The sequence below is a fragment of the Penicillium subrubescens genome, assembly GCF_028828155.1.
Source record: "Penicillium subrubescens strain IBT 31985 chromosome Unknown utg000004l_segment0_segment0, whole genome shotgun sequence".
NCBI classification, from domain to species: domain Eukaryota; kingdom Fungi; phylum Ascomycota; class Eurotiomycetes; order Eurotiales; family Aspergillaceae; genus Penicillium; species Penicillium subrubescens.
Window position 1 is genome coordinate 1,691,562 of NW_026643154.1, and position 15,631 is coordinate 1,707,192.

General features: G+C 51.7%; 8 protein-coding genes across 8 annotated transcripts; 4 read left to right on the forward strand and 4 right to left on the reverse strand.

Moving 5' to 3' along the window:
• The first annotated feature begins 366 nt into the window (after window positions 1-366).
• On the forward strand, window positions 367-3,297 carry N7473_005706 (DNA replication licensing factor MCM7). The gene is made up of 4 exons (XM_057151646.1): window positions 367-735; window positions 796-929; window positions 989-2,906; window positions 2,966-3,297. The coding sequence occupies exons 1-4, from the start codon at window positions 421-423 to the stop codon at window positions 3,032-3,034; spliced, it is 2,436 nt and encodes an 811-aa protein (XP_057009451.1). The 5' UTR covers window positions 367-420; the 3' UTR covers window positions 3,035-3,297.
• A 192-nt stretch (window positions 3,298-3,489) lies between these two features.
• N7473_005707 (putative adhesin) lies at window positions 3,490-3,834 on the reverse strand (the record flags this gene model as incomplete). Its single annotated transcript, XM_057151647.1, has 1 exon — window positions 3,490-3,834. The coding sequence occupies one exon, from the start codon at window positions 3,832-3,834 to the stop codon at window positions 3,490-3,492; it is 345 nt and encodes a 114-aa protein (XP_057009452.1).
• A 1,615-nt stretch (window positions 3,835-5,449) lies between these two features.
• Window positions 5,450-6,847, reverse strand: N7473_005708 (ATP-dependent (S)-NAD(P)H-hydrate dehydratase; the record flags this gene model as incomplete). The annotated part of the gene is made up of 6 exons (XM_057151648.1): window positions 5,450-6,334; window positions 6,389-6,421; window positions 6,478-6,488; window positions 6,550-6,596; window positions 6,644-6,683; window positions 6,754-6,847. 6 exons carry the CDS (start codon window positions 6,845-6,847, stop codon window positions 5,450-5,452), a joined length of 1,110 nt encoding a protein of 369 aa, XP_057009453.1.
• A 216-nt stretch (window positions 6,848-7,063) lies between these two features.
• Window positions 7,064-8,694, reverse strand: N7473_005709 (uncharacterized protein). The gene is made up of 2 exons (XM_057151649.1): window positions 8,432-8,694; window positions 7,064-8,376 (listed from the first exon to the last, which is right to left on the reverse strand). Exons 1-2 carry the CDS (start codon window positions 8,435-8,437, stop codon window positions 7,258-7,260), a joined length of 1,125 nt encoding a protein of 374 aa, XP_057009454.1. The 5' UTR covers window positions 8,438-8,694; the 3' UTR covers window positions 7,064-7,257.
• Window positions 8,695-9,084: 390 nt separating this feature from the next.
• aspf8 (ribosomal protein P2) lies at window positions 9,085-9,485 on the forward strand (the record flags this gene model as incomplete). Its single annotated transcript, XM_057151650.1, has 2 exons — window positions 9,085-9,243; window positions 9,309-9,485. 2 exons carry the CDS (start codon window positions 9,085-9,087, stop codon window positions 9,483-9,485), a joined length of 336 nt encoding a protein of 111 aa, XP_057009455.1.
• A 704-nt stretch (window positions 9,486-10,189) lies between these two features.
• On the forward strand, window positions 10,190-11,206 carry N7473_005711 (40S ribosomal protein uS19; the record flags this gene model as incomplete). Its single annotated transcript, XM_057151651.1, has 5 exons — window positions 10,190-10,207; window positions 10,273-10,291; window positions 10,513-10,570; window positions 10,781-11,077; window positions 11,137-11,206. The coding sequence occupies 5 exons, from the start codon at window positions 10,190-10,192 to the stop codon at window positions 11,204-11,206; spliced, it is 462 nt and encodes a 153-aa protein (XP_057009456.1).
• Window positions 11,207-12,484: 1,278 nt separating this feature from the next.
• N7473_005712 (acyl--CoA ligase) lies at window positions 12,485-14,289 on the forward strand (the record flags this gene model as incomplete). The annotated part of the gene is made up of 3 exons (XM_057151652.1): window positions 12,485-12,584; window positions 12,642-13,277; window positions 13,337-14,289. The coding sequence occupies 3 exons, from the start codon at window positions 12,485-12,487 to the stop codon at window positions 14,287-14,289; spliced, it is 1,689 nt and encodes a 562-aa protein (XP_057009457.1).
• Window positions 14,290-14,475: 186 nt separating this feature from the next.
• On the reverse strand, window positions 14,476-15,429 carry N7473_005713 (uncharacterized protein; the record flags this gene model as incomplete). Its single annotated transcript, XM_057151653.1, has 2 exons — window positions 14,476-15,044; window positions 15,180-15,429. 2 exons carry the CDS (start codon window positions 15,427-15,429, stop codon window positions 14,476-14,478), a joined length of 819 nt encoding a protein of 272 aa, XP_057009458.1.
• Window positions 15,430-15,631: the final 202 nt, after the last annotated feature.

Below are 15,631 nucleotides of genomic sequence, written 5' to 3' on the forward strand. Positions count from 1 at the left end.
ATCAGGGCGCAAATGTGATTGTAGGAAGCACAGAAGGAGAGAGTAGTATGAGGGTGGGATGGTCGCAGAGTCCCCGGACTCCCTCCACACCCGTCGGCCGCCCAGCAAGTCCGGCCAACCGAGGCAAAGTGGCCTGTCAGGTGACTTGTGCCGGACGGACTTTCCCGCGCTTTCGGAGGGTTGCCCCAAGAAGACGGAGAATCTGATTATCCGACAAGAGCTACACGTGGAACGCGAGCTAGCCCCAAGACGGATTAGTGCATATTTGGCGCGTCTTTTCGCGTTCGCGTCTCGTTTTGCCCAGCGGCTGAGTTTCTGAAGGGGGCAGCAGTCTTAGCTCCGGCCCTTTCCTCTCGCGGGAAGCCCACTTTACAACCACTTTGCGTTCTGCGAATTTGAGCGCACTCCATCCCATCCAGCATGGCTTTGCTTCAATACCAAGCGCCGGTTGACTATGCCGCGCAATTGGATGGCTTCAAGGATTTCCTTCAGCATTTCAAGACCCTTCAGTCGACCTCAGAAGCTGCCGCGACCGAGGCGCTGGAGGATCTGAACATTGACGGAGACCGCAGCAGCGATGAATACGACTTTATGGATGATGTTGACGACGAGGGCGCAGACACCCGTGGCGCAAGGAGGCGCCGAGAGCCGAAGCTCAAGTACATGCAGATTCTGCAGGATATCGCCAATCGCGATGTCTCGAATATTGTCATCGAGCTAGACGATTTGGACGTCGTGAGTCAGCATGAAAATTCTGTCTCCCTCACCTTCGTCGCTAACATGGCTCTCCTATAGTTCGAAAAAGCTCTTCCCGACGAGCAGCAGAATCTGAAGCTGGTCGACTCTATCCAGAAGAATACAAAGCGCTATATCGATGTTTTCTCGCAGGCTGTGGATGCGGTCATGCCCAAGGAGACCAAGGAGATTACGTATGTCTGCGATTGGCTACGGCATAATGCAATGGGCGTATCAAACTAATTCAGTGTAGATTCAAGGACGATGTGCTGGACGTGATCATGTCCCAGCGTGAGAAGCGCAACGAGACCCAGGAAATGCAAACGGAGGCCGATATGGATGTTACCCCCGTGGCATCCCTCTTCCCACCAGAGCTGACTCGACGATACACTCTCAACTTCAAGCCTCTCACACCCTCCGGTTCCAGCAGCGACCGTGCCGGCAAGGCGCTTGCTGTCCGAAATGTGCGCGGCGAGCATCTCGGAAGCCTGATCACGGTTCGCGGTATCACCACCCGCGTCTCAGACGTCAAGCCCGCCGTTCAGATCAACGCCTACACTTGCGACGTCTGCGGTTGTGAGGTTTTCCAGCCCATCACTACCAAGCAGTTCATGCCTCTGTCTGAATGTTTGTCGGAGGACTGCAAGAAGAACAACACCAAGGGCCAGCTGTTCCTGTCGACGCGTGCTTCCAAATTCGTTCCTTTCCAGGAGGTCAAGATCCAGGAGATGGCAGACCAGGTGCCTGTGGGCCACATTCCCCGCACCATGACTGTTCACTGCCACGGAGCTCAGACTCGGCTATTGAACCCTGGTGATGTCGTTGACATTGCTGGCATCTTCCTGCCTACTCCCTATACTGGCTTCCGCGCTATTCGTGCCGGTCTTTTGACTGACACCTACCTGGAGGCTCAGCACATCACCCAACACAAGAAGTCCTACAACGAAATCGGCATGGACAGCCGCACCATGAAGAAGATCGAGCAGCACATGAACTCTGGCAACATGTATGAGTATCTCTCGCGTTCTATCGCCCCTGAGATTTTCGGACATCTTGATGTCAAGAAGGCGCTGCTGCTTTTGCTGATCGGTGGTGTCACCAAGGAGATGGGTGACGGTATGCACATTCGTGGTGACATCAACATCTGCTTGATGGGTGACCCTGGTGTTGCCAAATCCCAATTGCTCCGATACATTACCAAGGTGGCCCCCCGTGGCGTATATACCACTGGTCGTGGTAGCAGTGGTGTCGGTCTGACTGCTGCGGTGATGAGAGACCCAGTGACTGATGAAATGATGCTGGAGGGTGGTGCCCTGGTTCTAGCGGATAACGGTGTCTGCTGTATCGATGAGTTTGACAAGATGGACGACTCGGACCGAACTGCCATTCACGAAGTTATGGAGCAACAGACCATTTCCATCTCCAAGGCAGGCATCAACACCACTCTGAACGCTCGCACCTCAATCCTGGCTGCTGCCAACCCGCTGTACGGCCGCTACAACCCCCGTATCTCGCCAGTCGAGAACATCAACCTTCCCGCTGCTCTTCTCTCCCGTTTCGATGTCATGTTCCTGCTTCTGGATTCCCCATCCCGGGAGACGGACGAGGAGCTGGCCAACCACGTCACTTACGTCCACATGCACAACAAGCACCCCGAGAACGAGGACTCCGGTGTCATGTTCACACCTCACGAGGTCCGTCAGTATATCGCCAAGGCCCGTACTTACCGTCCCGTCGTTCCTACGAACGTCTCCGACTACATGGTCGGTGCCTACGTCGCCATGCGCAAGCGTCAAAAGAAGGACGAAGCCCGCAAGCAGCAATTCTCCCACGTCACCCCTCGTACTCTGCTGGGTATTGTTCGTCTCTCACAGGCTCTGGCCCGTCTTCGCTTCAGCGAGGAGGTGGTTCGTGAGGACGTTGATGAGGCACTCCGCCTGATCGAGGTTAGCAAGGCCTCTCTTTACAACGATGGCGAGTCCGGAGCCGATCACACTCCCAGCAGCAAGATCTACACTTTGATCCGTACTCTGCGGGAGAGTGGTGCCGCCGCTATTGGTGATGATGAGGACAATGCTCTTAGCGTGAGACGTATTCGTGAGCGTGTGCTGGCTAAGGGCTTCACCGAAGACCAACTCACCACCACCCTCCACGAATATGCCGAATTGAACGTATGTTTCCGAATATCCAGGCTTACTTTTAAAACGACTGCTAACTCTATTTTCTACAGGTCTGGCAAATTGCTGGAAACGGCTCGCGCCTGGTGTTCTTCGACGGCGATGATGAGATGCACGGTTAATGCGGTGTTTTAATTCTTTTCTTCTTCCTGTTTCTTCTCGAAGGTCGACTGGGCTTTTTGCGTTCCTCGAGATGCATTCGGTGGACCCGGTAGATCTTAGGGCCATGGGTGTTTAGGTGTCTTGGTTGGATTCTTCGTGGGGCAATAGGAAGCCGGTTCTGATGATATGTTTGGGCAATCAAAAGATCTTTATTCCCAAATTTACTTTACTATAAGTTGTGTCTTATCTACGCCTGTATTCAAGACTGTAGTATAGAAAAAATGGTATTCATTATTCTCAAGGAATGGCTTGCCATGTTATATGGCCCTGAACGCCCATCATCTTCTATGGGCTGTACTTTAAGACTCTGCTTCCTTCCAATCCATATTCCAATCTCCCCCTAACCCAAAGTATTTAAATTAAGCCACAGACCATTCGACCAGATCAATGGAGCACAGGACTCAAAGCAAGCCTCTCAGACAGTGCAGGCGTACTCCTTCACCTCGTGGCACAGATTCGAAGGCGCAGCGTACGGGTTATCACACAAAGTATTGCAAACAGTGTTCTCCGGAACAAAGACCAAGAACTCGTAGTTGGGCATGTTCAGACGGAACTGAGAATGAATATCATTGTTGTTATGGGAGGCCTTGTAACCGGCACGGCAGGCACAGTGGAATCTCGTGCCCGTGTTGATACACGAAGTAGTAATGTCGCAACTGTTCTGGCCAGAGATGGGATTGCAGGTACCGCAGGTAGGTGCTGGGTTGGCCAGGGCGATGGTGGCAGCGGCCAGGAAGGCAGTCAGGGTGGCGAGTTGCATGATGATGATTGTTTTAATTTAGGGTAAACGATTGGATAGAGACTAGAGTAGATCTGATAATCTTTGGCTTTGGCTTGGATATTGCTCAATTTGATGTGGGGATGGCACCATTCCTGGGGTAAATTACCATGCTTTTATACTTGATTCTGGACTATAGTATCGAGTATAGGTTGTTCGTTCAGACTACCTAGAAATAGATCATCTTACCATCACTATACTTCCCTGTTCAACATATCACGAGGCTGCAAGCCTAGGACTGTCTCAGTTCGGGAACAAACTCAACCCAGGCAGCGTATCCCAAAGCATCATTCCTATTATTGAAGTGTGCAAGTATTAACTTTTTCAGCCTCGGATAGGTCGGGGAAAACCAGAGGACCAGCCCGATCCGGGGCTTGGCCGTGGCGCGAATACGAGATCTGGAACAGTATCCCGAGAAACCACCAATGCTTGTCGAGATAGCTGATGTCGAAGGCTTGCCAGCTCAAGGCGCGGGGAGGCGCACGACTAGTGAGTTTTTCGGATATGGCAACGCCATGTGTTGGATACCCCAGGATATTCTTTGTGTCTTAGTGTCTTGAGGGGTGCAGGTGTATGTCTCAGCTCGAACCTCCACTGTAGCCCTAAATGTCACTCTCGGATTTCGATCCCTACTCGTTCTTTGATGCCTATGTATAGACTCGATTGCGGGGTAGAGATTCGACCTGTCACTGCAGCGGCTTACACCGCTTAGACGTTGATGTTTTGGGAAGCTTTTAGGTTGTTCTATTGGCTATCCTATTAGTTCTTGGCTAGGACGCCTTGCCCAGCAGTTGAATATAACCATCATCCAATATGTCATAGCTATGTCCTCTTTCTAGGGGTCAAAGGAGACGGACTAGAGGTGGTAGCATAGAGAGGAATGAAAATCAAGGCATTTGGCAATAGTTCATATCAGCGGCAGTAGTACTTCAGGCTCTATAATTACCTCAATGGCTTGCAGTTCGTTCTACATTACCCATTCCGGATATTGGCGTGATCCACTCTGCCTGTATGATTGGTCTTGTTCCAAATGTATTTTCTGTGCCCAATAACCTGCATAGCCATCGAAGTATACTACCATGGCAGGACAACATGATCGACACGTCTAACTCCATTATTTGGGCATCATAGATCCCATGCTTACATCCCGGTACTCGGCAATTATTGGACGCCTTATTCCTATGTCAAAATCCGAGATTCTGGATCTGCTCTGGTTGTGGTACCTCGGGAATGGCATGACTGTATACGAGCTGACGGCAGTAAGCTATAGCTGGAGCAGTTGGGCATACATACGTTATTGATTATTGCTCCTGAAATATAAGATGAGATCTGGATCAGGGTCTTCTGTGTGACTCTGGAAACCTTACATACCCGGTCTCAACCGATAGGTTCGATGTAGGTGGAGAGAACGCATTCCGTCAGCGGGGAGTATATGCAGGGCAAAATAGGCCGACTGTAAGAGTATAGGTAGATGGAGTGATGTCGTTCAAAACGCTTCATTGATATGGTTGAGGCCGTAGCCTAAGACACCTAACCTAGTAGACAAGATTGTCCCGTCTACAAAAAACTAGGCCAATCATCGGACGGACGGCGCAGACTAGAGGTGTGTCTTGGAGCCTTCTGGTTCTCCAATCAGCCGCAAAAAACTAGGATGTACCTCATCGGTCAAGTCGCTGGCCTGCATACTCCGCCCCTTAGCCTCGAAAGCCCGTCGCGAGCACTCTCGGGTAATACAGCTACCTGCCCAGGCAGCAAGAAGCAAAGTAGTCGTTGGGGACATGCGCCTGCCCTCAATCTCCAGCTCGGCCTGGACGTCCTCCTTGCTCTGTGCCTCCTTCTCATTATCTTTCTCACCCGAGTCCCATAGTTTATCGTGGTAAGCCGCTCTCCACGCCAGCATCGTCCCCAATGAGCCCGTCAGGGTATCTCCCTGCCCACCGCTGCGCTTCAGACCACCCTTGATATCGGAGATGATACTCGTAACTCCATTCGAGATCACATCATGGGGTCCCTTTTGAAGAATAGTCACGCCACCCAAAGCCCTAGACAGCTGCTCGCACGCATCTGACTCTTTGCTTGTTTGGTCGCCATCGCCTCCGCCCTTTGCAATGTCTGCCTGGCTTTTCACTTCTATGCCCAGTGCTTTTGCGAGACGTCCAAATTCGACCACGTTCGGTGTCAGAATACATTCTTTGTACCCCTTGACCAGATCTGGATCTTCGGTGACGATAAGCAACCCATCGGCGTCTAGCACGAATGGGATCGATCGTGATCGTGCTTCCTTGATCACTTCTGCAACAACCTTGAGTGTGACTCGGTCACGGCCAAGACCTGGTCCGATGACTAGTGAGTGCAGGCGGGAGAGCATGGAGATGATAGGGCCAGCTAGTTCTGGCGCATTAATTGACTTGGGGTCCTTGACAGAGTCGGTGCTTGGCAGTATCGGGTGAACCATCAAGTTTGGAGAATAGCTTTTGACAACCTGTGGGCGCAAAATGAATCTCTTGTGTTCGGAGATGGGGTGAGCAGAACTTACTGGTGCAGCAGATTGCTCACAGAGGACATGGCTCTGGAAAGTGTCAGTTCCCATGATCCTCGGAGTATAGCGTCTGGGTACAATCATACCATATCACAGCCTAGAGCCATGTTAGCATATGTTCTTATCATACAATCTCATTCAAGCGAGAGAAAACATGCCTAGTTTTGCTGATGCCATCGCAGAGAAGTATGGAGCGCCAGTGTAGCTTCCACGGTCAGTCCACGAACCCATGCAAGTCGATGGTCAACCTACTCCACACAACCTCCTATGACTGCCACACGTCCCAGTTGCCCTGCAATCGGTCAGTCACTCCCCAATACCAGCTGTTCCTGGCCAAAGAGCCTTGCGAGATGACAACAAACCTTTGTGAAATTTCTCGAGCATTGGAGGCACCATCCTGCGGACCTTGCCAAACAGGATCTTCGAAGACGTTGATACATGGTGAACGGACTCCATTGTGTATACAAACCCGGAGGAACTGCCAGTAACTAGACAAGATGGAGTGTTGTGATATGAAGATATGAAGCGGCAAGCGTGGGAGAACGAGTGATGTCACCGCCAAGTGGGGCCAACAGCTGACAGGTTTGTACGCCCAGAACTACTTGATCGACGATTACATCTTTTGAGACCAAATTACATCAAACTGATGGTATTTCAAAGCACAAAATGAATGCTAATCAGATTTGGTATTGGTATGACGCCCGCTATAATGGTGTTCACAAACGAAAGAATGGAAAGAAAGGACTGTACGCTCCCCATCTAGAGACACCTCGAAGAAATAAAACGCTCAGAATGCTCAGCCAGAACCCTCCTCCCCAGACATATGAAAGTGTAGAAATAACCCGTGGATGCATGTAGAAATAACATCACCGCTTGGTACGGGATGCCAGTGCTGCCAACTTCTTCTGCCGCTCCAGCTTCTGTTGCTTCGCGGCCATCTCCGCTCGCATTTCTTCCTCATCCTCCTTGCGAGCAGATCTCAAGGCCGCATCTTCTTCCTCCCTCATGTCGTCAAAGCCAGCTTCCATGTCTGACGATGCATCAGAGTAGAGGTTATCGTAATCGCCGTAGTCCCCAAAATCGCTTTCGTCTTCCTCGTCGGTTGCCAGATATTCATCCATTCGACGTTTGCCATTCGGCCGACGGTCAGTCGTGCCACGGTGAGATTGCCGACCTGCCGTTCCACGATACCCGGCAGGCTCGGGTGTCGGGGCTGGCTTGGCTGTACCTTTGTATGAGAGAGGCTCGGGCGTACGGCGTTTGACGGTAGGTTTGCCAGCAGTAGCCGGGCCAGGCGCGGGACGCTTTCCCGAACGAGCAGCTTTCTCTTGTGCCTTGGCCTCCTCCAGTCGCCGTTTGCGCTCGACTTTGCTCAGTCTCTCTTTTGATACCTTTTGGTGACGAAGCATGCCCAACTGTGCCGGGGCTTTATCTTGCATTGCCTTGGCTTGCTTCATGAGATCGGCGAAGGATCCCTTTGGTGGCGGCTTAGATGAAACTGGCGCCGGTTTAGTTGCCGCTGGTTTGGCTGCGGTTGTTGTGGCCACTACCGGTTTGGAGGCCGTTGGTCTGGTCACTGTCGGTTTTGCCACTGTTGGCTTCGGGGGTGCAGCTCTCGCGGGTGGAGCTGTGCTAGTTGGAGTTGTGCTGCTCCTGGGGACAGGGTTCAGCGAAGCAGATTTGACCGTAGCCGATGATACGGCTCCTGGTATGACCTTGGAAGGTGCAGACGACGCTGCAGGTCGGCTAGAAAGGACCTTGCTAGCTTGTTGGCTCTCGGGTCTCGAAGGTCGAGGCAGTTGGTCCTCGGCCTTGCGCTTTATTCCCGTACTCGCATTCCCGGCAGGTGGTGCGCGGGGTGCTGCTCCCACTCGTCGATCATCTTTCTTGACCGTTGAAGATGAGGTCGGAATCGCGGGAGGCTGAGACAGCGGGGCTTGGGTAGGTTTACCCGACTGGAGTGACGAGAGAACAGAGTCAAGGAACTGTTCGAAGTGTTAGCTACCAGATGGGTAATAAGACCAGGAACGGGTAGCTTACACTCATGTTGAGAGCTTGAAGCAAAGGAGGGGATTGGAAAGCTTTCTGTTGAGAGTTGGAAGAGCAAGAAGTACCAGTTACCGTCGATGGTTAGTCCGACTGGGCAGCTTCATGACTCCGAACGCGATACCATGAATGGTTATGTCGCCGGAGGACCGGTAGCGCAGTCTTTGTAGGAAAATGGAAGATCTAGGTACCACGGGGTACAGCGCAACAGACAGAAGCGCTCTAGAACTTCTCAGAGGGGCGAGGAGTGGTTGAGCGGGGATAGAAGATCAAAGAACCGGGCATGGTTCACGCCGAGATGGCTATATATCACGTGAACTCTACACAAGCCACACTCGCTTAGGTTTTCTGCCAGGCGGTGACACAGCCACATGAGCCGCAGCGCACTTTTCCCACGATTTCGATGGCCCGCTATAACTTCTTGTTCCTCAACCACCTTCAGAACTCGACGTTGCAGTCTCCGCCCAATTCGCGGTTAAATCGATTGTTTCTCAGTTCCCGTTAACAGAACACCAAAGGTATGTCTCTTACAACCTTGCCTCCTCTCTGCTTCGCAACACGCGCCAGCGCACACAACGACTTCTTTTCGCATCCAACATCTCGACCTCAACGCTGACAACAAATTTTTTTCGCAACAGTCCATCAAAATGAAGCACCTCGCAGCTTACCTCCTCCTCGCCCTCGCTGGCAACGAGTCCCCCTCTGCTTCCGACATCAAGGAGGTCCTCTCCTCCGTCGGCATCGACGCTGACTCCGAGCGCCTCGAGAAGGTCGTCGCTGAGCTCCAGGGCAAGAACCTCCAGGACGTTAGTGACACCCACCGCAACCCTACATATGAATGACTGAAAGATTCTGACTTTGTGATTTATAGCTGATCGCTGAGGGTTCCACCAAGCTCGCTTCCGTCCCCAGCGGCGGTGCTGGTGGTGCTGCTCCCGCCGCCGGTGGTGCTGCCGCTGGCGGTGCCGCCGAGGCTGCCCCCGAGGCCGCCAAGGAGGAGGAGAAGGAGGAGTCCGACGATGACATGGGATTCGGTCTCTTCGACTAAATGCCTTCCTCAAAAGCGCCTCAAAAATGACGAGTTGGGGGAACAGACATCTGGATGGAATGGCCAGTTTGCGAATACCCTTCAGCGACTGGTTCCTCAAATGTGCATTGTTCAGGCTGTTCTGACGCAGTTACGAATTTTCCATATGAGCTAGAAAAAGCTCTTAGCCAATACAGATTCATCTGTCCTCCACTATGTTTCTTTTCGTAGAATGTAGTTGTTAATCCCAGTCTGAAGCGGCTCCGATGCCATGGGCAATACTCGCATCGTCATGAGCCTAGTCATCGGTTTCGTTGCGTATTCAGCCTGTAAATCGCATACATAATGTTGTATTTGATATCCTACAGTCCTTCTGATATCTGGCTTTGGGCTAGAATTCAGGGCTTCATGGCCATTTGGTAATTTGGTTACACATTGAAATGATCAAGAGAACCTCTCCTCACCAAGAAATGAGTGTAAATTGCACGTTTCTCAATGTACCTTGAAATAGATTACCATACGTGACACAATCAATACATTTGAACCAAAATGGGACTAGCGTTTTAGGGCTTAACCTACCCGTCGCTTAGGCGAGCCCTGCCCACCTCACCAGTCGTAGTGTAGCGGGCGACCGATCAAGCGACACGACAATCCACCCGACAACCCATCTTCCTTCGCTTTTCGAGATACGGTCGAAAAGCGAGCTCCAAGGAAACACCGCAAAAATGGCTGACATTGAATACGTGAGTCGCCCGATTTTTCATCATCCTACGCCCAACACCTTTGATGCTAACAAGTTTTATTTTAGAACGCCGAGGAGGCTGCCGGTACGTCGTCAATAAACTTCTATCCCTTCGTATCCCTATTCGCCTATGAAAAGAGTCAAACAATGGAAATATTGGAACGAGTGTGATGGAACTACGACCCCAGGATGAAATGCGAGATGGGAAGATCAGATGGCTTCGACGCAGGGGGATGGACTCGAACATACACACCACACACAAGACGAACGAGAATCCCGATCGCTGACAGAATGTTCGCCCTACAGAGATCAAGAAGAGAAGACAGTTCCGCAAGTTCTCTTACCGCGGCATTGACCTCGACCAGTACGTTTGATCCATCGACCCTCTCCATTCGTGAAAACTCTTGCAGCATGCGCCTGGCACACCAGGGATCCGACGACAAAACGCAACGATCTACGTTGATTGTACGGATGTTTCAACGAGTCGCTTGTGTGTTGGGTGCCATCGCTGCAGAGAACCACGGATCGATAACTTTTGGAAAAAGGATCGCAGTCTAACTGAACCCCTTCACAGGCTCCTCGACCTCTCCTCCGAGCAGCTCCGTGATGTTGTCCACGCCCGTGCCCGCAGACGCTTCAACCGCGGTCTGAAGCGCAAGCCCATGGGTCTCATCAAGAAGCTCCGCAAGGCCAAGCAGGAGGCCAAGCCCAACGAGAAGCCCGACCTCGTCAAGACCCACCTCCGTGACATGATCGTTGTCCCCGAGATGATCGGCTCCGTCATCGGTATCTACTCCGGCAAGGAGTTCAACCAGGTTGAGATCAAGCCTGAGATGGTTGGCCACTACCTGGCTGAGTTCTCTATCTCTTAGTACGTGCCAACCACCCACTTGTCATGGTCTTTTGAAGCAGGTGCTAACAATCCCACAGCAAGCCCGTCAAGCACGGTCGTCCCGGTATCGGTGCCACCCACTCTTCCCGTTTCATTCCCCTGAAGTAAACGATTCGAACGATTCCCCTTGGAGTGGCGTGTGGTGGAGATGGTGCTTGGATCGGAAAAAATGGGAGCCAGTATCGTCCCAACTGGATTCCTTTTATTCAGCTTGTATTTCCAGAGCGGATCAGCTGTTTCCATTTCAATTTAAGAGCTTGTCGGCATGAAAAAAAAATCATTTGGGATCTTGCCCCCTCTCAAGTCTTTGTCGAATCTTTCGGCAGAGCAAATGGATAGGACCTCTTATATCCCTGGTTGCTTTTTTGGGTGCTAGGGAAAGGAGTTCAATTTACGATATGATTATTTCAAGTTTGCGTGACGTAGAGGCGTAAGACCCAGCGAGACTCTAGAGCAGCAACGCCTTTTATTTTCTGGAAGAAAGACGGCAATACATTGGACGAAGAAATAAATCTCAGTGCATCCATGCCCGGACGCGATGCGGATAGCAGGTTTCCATGCAGTTCTTGCTAGGGAAGTGCTGCTATCTGTGATTTAGGTATTTCTGATTATCGACTTAGTCCACAGCTACAATCTAGACTAATAAATGTAAGCCGTATACACCGGCGAGAGGCGTAGATATTAGTAAATCTCCGGTTCAGGATATATTCCGCACTCATCCGCGATACTGCTCGACACTATCTTCCCAAACACAACCAACAATCCTCGATCCAAGGACACCCCAGGTTGTGCAGACCAACTGATAATAGCCACTCGACCGATAGTTACCAGACCAATCACGATAGGGTCTTTACTAGACCGTGACGATGGAGGTCGGATAGTCGGAGATATTGCGGATCCATTCTCCACCAAACCGTTGGGAACGCCGACAGCGCCGAGGCTTGATGAGTTATCTTGCTGGTGTTGCTGACCATTGCATACAATACTAGAATTGGTATCATAAACTATTGGCTCTATCCGTGCTAGATATACATGTATTGTATAGCTAGCGGCTTCAAGTCATCAGCCTCAGCACTTTCTAGCCCAAAGCTTAGTGTGTCAGGAAAATCCGTTAAATCCGAAGTTCTTCGGTTATCATTGGCCTTGCGGCGAATGTTACCAAGGGGGCCGAGGCTGCCCGCTCCAAGAACCGAATAGTGCGGAGAAACCCCAACCTTAAGGGACCCCAATTCCCTTTCTTTCTGTAATCATTCTTACTCTCTGCTTGTGCCTACTCTTTGCAATTTCAGTTTTATCTCGTGCTTTTATATAAGCTAACTTGCCTGTCGCGTGCCGATTAATTCCTCGCCCTTGCACACGGATCGGCACTTGGCTTTTCCCCGCAATATGCCTGTCTCTTCCAACTACCCCACGATCGATATTCCTAATGTCGACCTGTGGTCGTTCTTGTTTGAGCGCAAGGATAGGCCATTCCCTGATGATAAGAGTGAGTCATTAAAACTTCATTTTCTACAATCCCCCGCCTTTGCTAACACCCTCCTAGTCCTCTACCAGGATGCCGACACTAAGCGCCACTACACCTACCAGTCCCTGAAGGACGCCTCCCTTGAGTTCGGAAAGGGTCTGAAGGCCACTTATGACTGGCGCAAGGGCGATGTGCTGGCTCTCTTCACTCCCAACAGCATCGATACCCCGGTGCTCATGTGGGGTACCCTCTGGGCGGGCGGCATTATCTCTCCGGCCAACCCGGCCTACACGGTTGATGAGCTCGCCTTCCAGCTGAAGAACTCGGGCGCAAAGGCACTTGCAACACAAGCCTCGGTGCTGTCTGTTGCCACGGCAGCTGCGAAGAAGGTCGGCATCCCGGAAGATCATATCATCCTGCTGGGTGACGAGCGGGACCCAGATGCCCGGTACAAGCACTTCACCTCCGTTCGAAACATCTCCCGCGCCACTCGGTATCGTCGGCAGAAGATTGCCCCTGAGACCGATCTTGCTTTCCTGGTTTATTCATCTGGTACTACTGGTGTGCCCAAGGGTGTTATGCTGTCGCATAGGAATATTGTCGCCAATGTTCTCCAGCAAGTAACTGGCGAGGGCGGAAACTTGAGCTGGAACGGAGGTCCTGATGGGAAGGGTGATCGTGTTCTGGCCTTCTTGCCTTTCTATCACATCTATGGTACGTCTATGAAGATTCAATCGTACAATAAATGCCTTTTGCTGACAGACGCTTTCTAGGATTGACCTGTTTGCTCACCCAAGCATTATACAAGGGCTACCACCTGATCGTCATGGCCAAGTTTGATATCGAAAAGTGGTGCGCACACGTACAAAACTACCGCGTGACTTTTAGTTACATTGTGCCCCCAGTAGTGCTTCTACTAGGCAAGCACCCCGTCGTCGACAAGTACGACCTCTCGAGTTTGCGGATGATGAACTCTGGTGCTGCACCACTCACCCAGGAATTGGTGGAGAACGTATACGCTCGCATCAAGGTTGGAATCAAGCAAGGCTACGGTCTGAGTGAGACCAGCCCTACCACTCACTCCCAGCGCTGGGAGGATTGGCGCGAGTACATTGGTTCCGTAGGACGCTTGATGCCCAACATGGAAGCCAAGTACATGACCATGCCCGAGGATGGCTCCGAGCCTCGCGAGGTTGCCACTGGCGAGGTCGGCGAGCTTTCGGTGCGTGGGCCGAATGTGTTTTTGGGATACCACCAGAATCCCGCCGCTACTCGTGAGTGTCTGACCGAGGATGGGTGGTTCCGCACGGGTGATGTTGGCTACCAAGATGCCAAGGGCAACTTCTACATCACGGATCGTGTCAAGGAGCTCATCAAGTACAAAGGCTTCCAAGTGCCCCCCGCCGAGCTGGAGGGTCTTTTGGTAGACAATGAGGCTATCGACGATGTCGCCGTGATTGGCATTGAGAGTGAAGCCCATGGTTCCGAAGTACCTTTGGCCTGCGTTGTTCGAAGCTCGAAGAGCAAGTCCTCTGGCGCGAGTGAGGCGGAGGAGGCTGCCAATATTGTGAAATGGCTGGATAGCAAGGTTGCCCACCACAAGCGTCTGCGTGGTGGTGTGCGGTTCGTGGATTCGATCCCTAAGAACCCCAGTGGTAAGATTCTGCGCCGTATGCTGAAGCAGCAGTTCAAGGATGTGGGCAAGGGTCCCAAGGCGAAGCTGTAGATTTACTTTATCTGTTCGATATATACCATACAAGATTCGCAATTACATAGACTGTACCTTAAACAGTATCATATGTAAACAAATGTAATAATAAACCCCGAAAGTATTTCCATCTCCTAAATCTCCCGATTTTCACCTAAGAAACCCCCTCGAATCCACCCAGACACATCTATCCTCTACCCTCAATCAAGAAAAAAACCGCTTAACCATACCCTCAACATCCTCCCCCTCAACCGCATCAACCTTCTCCCTCGCAACCCTCTCAACAGCCTCCTCAACCCCCTCCTCCCCATTAACAAGATCAATCCACCCCTCAACATCATCCCTCGCCAACACCAAATCCGCCACGATCGCAACATCCTCCCTCGTCACGCTCCCGCGTCCCTTAGCCGTAACACCCAACTCCACCTTCCTCGTAGCAGGTTCATCCGTCAAAGTGCCCGGCCGCAAATTAATAGCCTGGAAAGGACGCGTCGCGGCAGGTTCACGCTTGCGCATGAATGCCAGCGCCGTCATGTATTCGTCGGCTTCTTGCTTGGCTTTGGCGTATGTGGGCAGGATTTCGGTGTTTGTGCGGACGACCCCGGCCCATTGGTCGTCGGGCATCCAGTGGGGTTGGTTCTTGCGGCTGCCTAGGTAGGAGATCATTAGGAATTTGCTGACGCTGGTTGAGGCGAAGGAGGCGGTCATGAAGTGTTTGGCGGCTTCTTGGTCGATGGCGATTGTGTTGCTGGGGCCGCCTTTGCCGCCGGCGCCTAGATGGGTTTGTTAGCCTACGTCCTCTTCCCAATTAAAAGCATCATCGATGTAAGATTGTTGTATATTTTCAATCTTGGAACGAATCGCGGTTCGGTTCATCGCGGATGCGGGGAGAATGAGGGGCAGCGTACCAGCAGACCAAACCACATAATCAGGCATCACCTTGTTAAGAATCTTCTGAGCATCGGCCGCACTCTTAATCTCAGCCAAACTCGAGATCAACACATTGAGATTACCCTTGCGGCCGTTGCCGAGGGCTAGAATGTCTTTCTCGTGGTCGGGGTTCCGGACCACGCTGGTGACGTTCCAGGCGCGATTTAGTAGGAGGGGGGTTAGGTGGAGGGCAACTTTGCCGTGGCCGCCGAGGAGGAGGACTTGCATTTTGGCTTATTGTGATGTAGTTTTGAAATGGTTTGAAAAAGGGATAGAGAGATTGAAGGGGGTAATGGGTTGTGGGTGGTTTGTTCAGAGGGCTGTTCAGCTACTGTGGGGACTGCAGATGCAATGGCGTCATAGAGTATGAGGCATGCGAGTGGCTGCTTTTATCTGATTTGTTTGTAGATCTACACTTCCTCTGGTCATG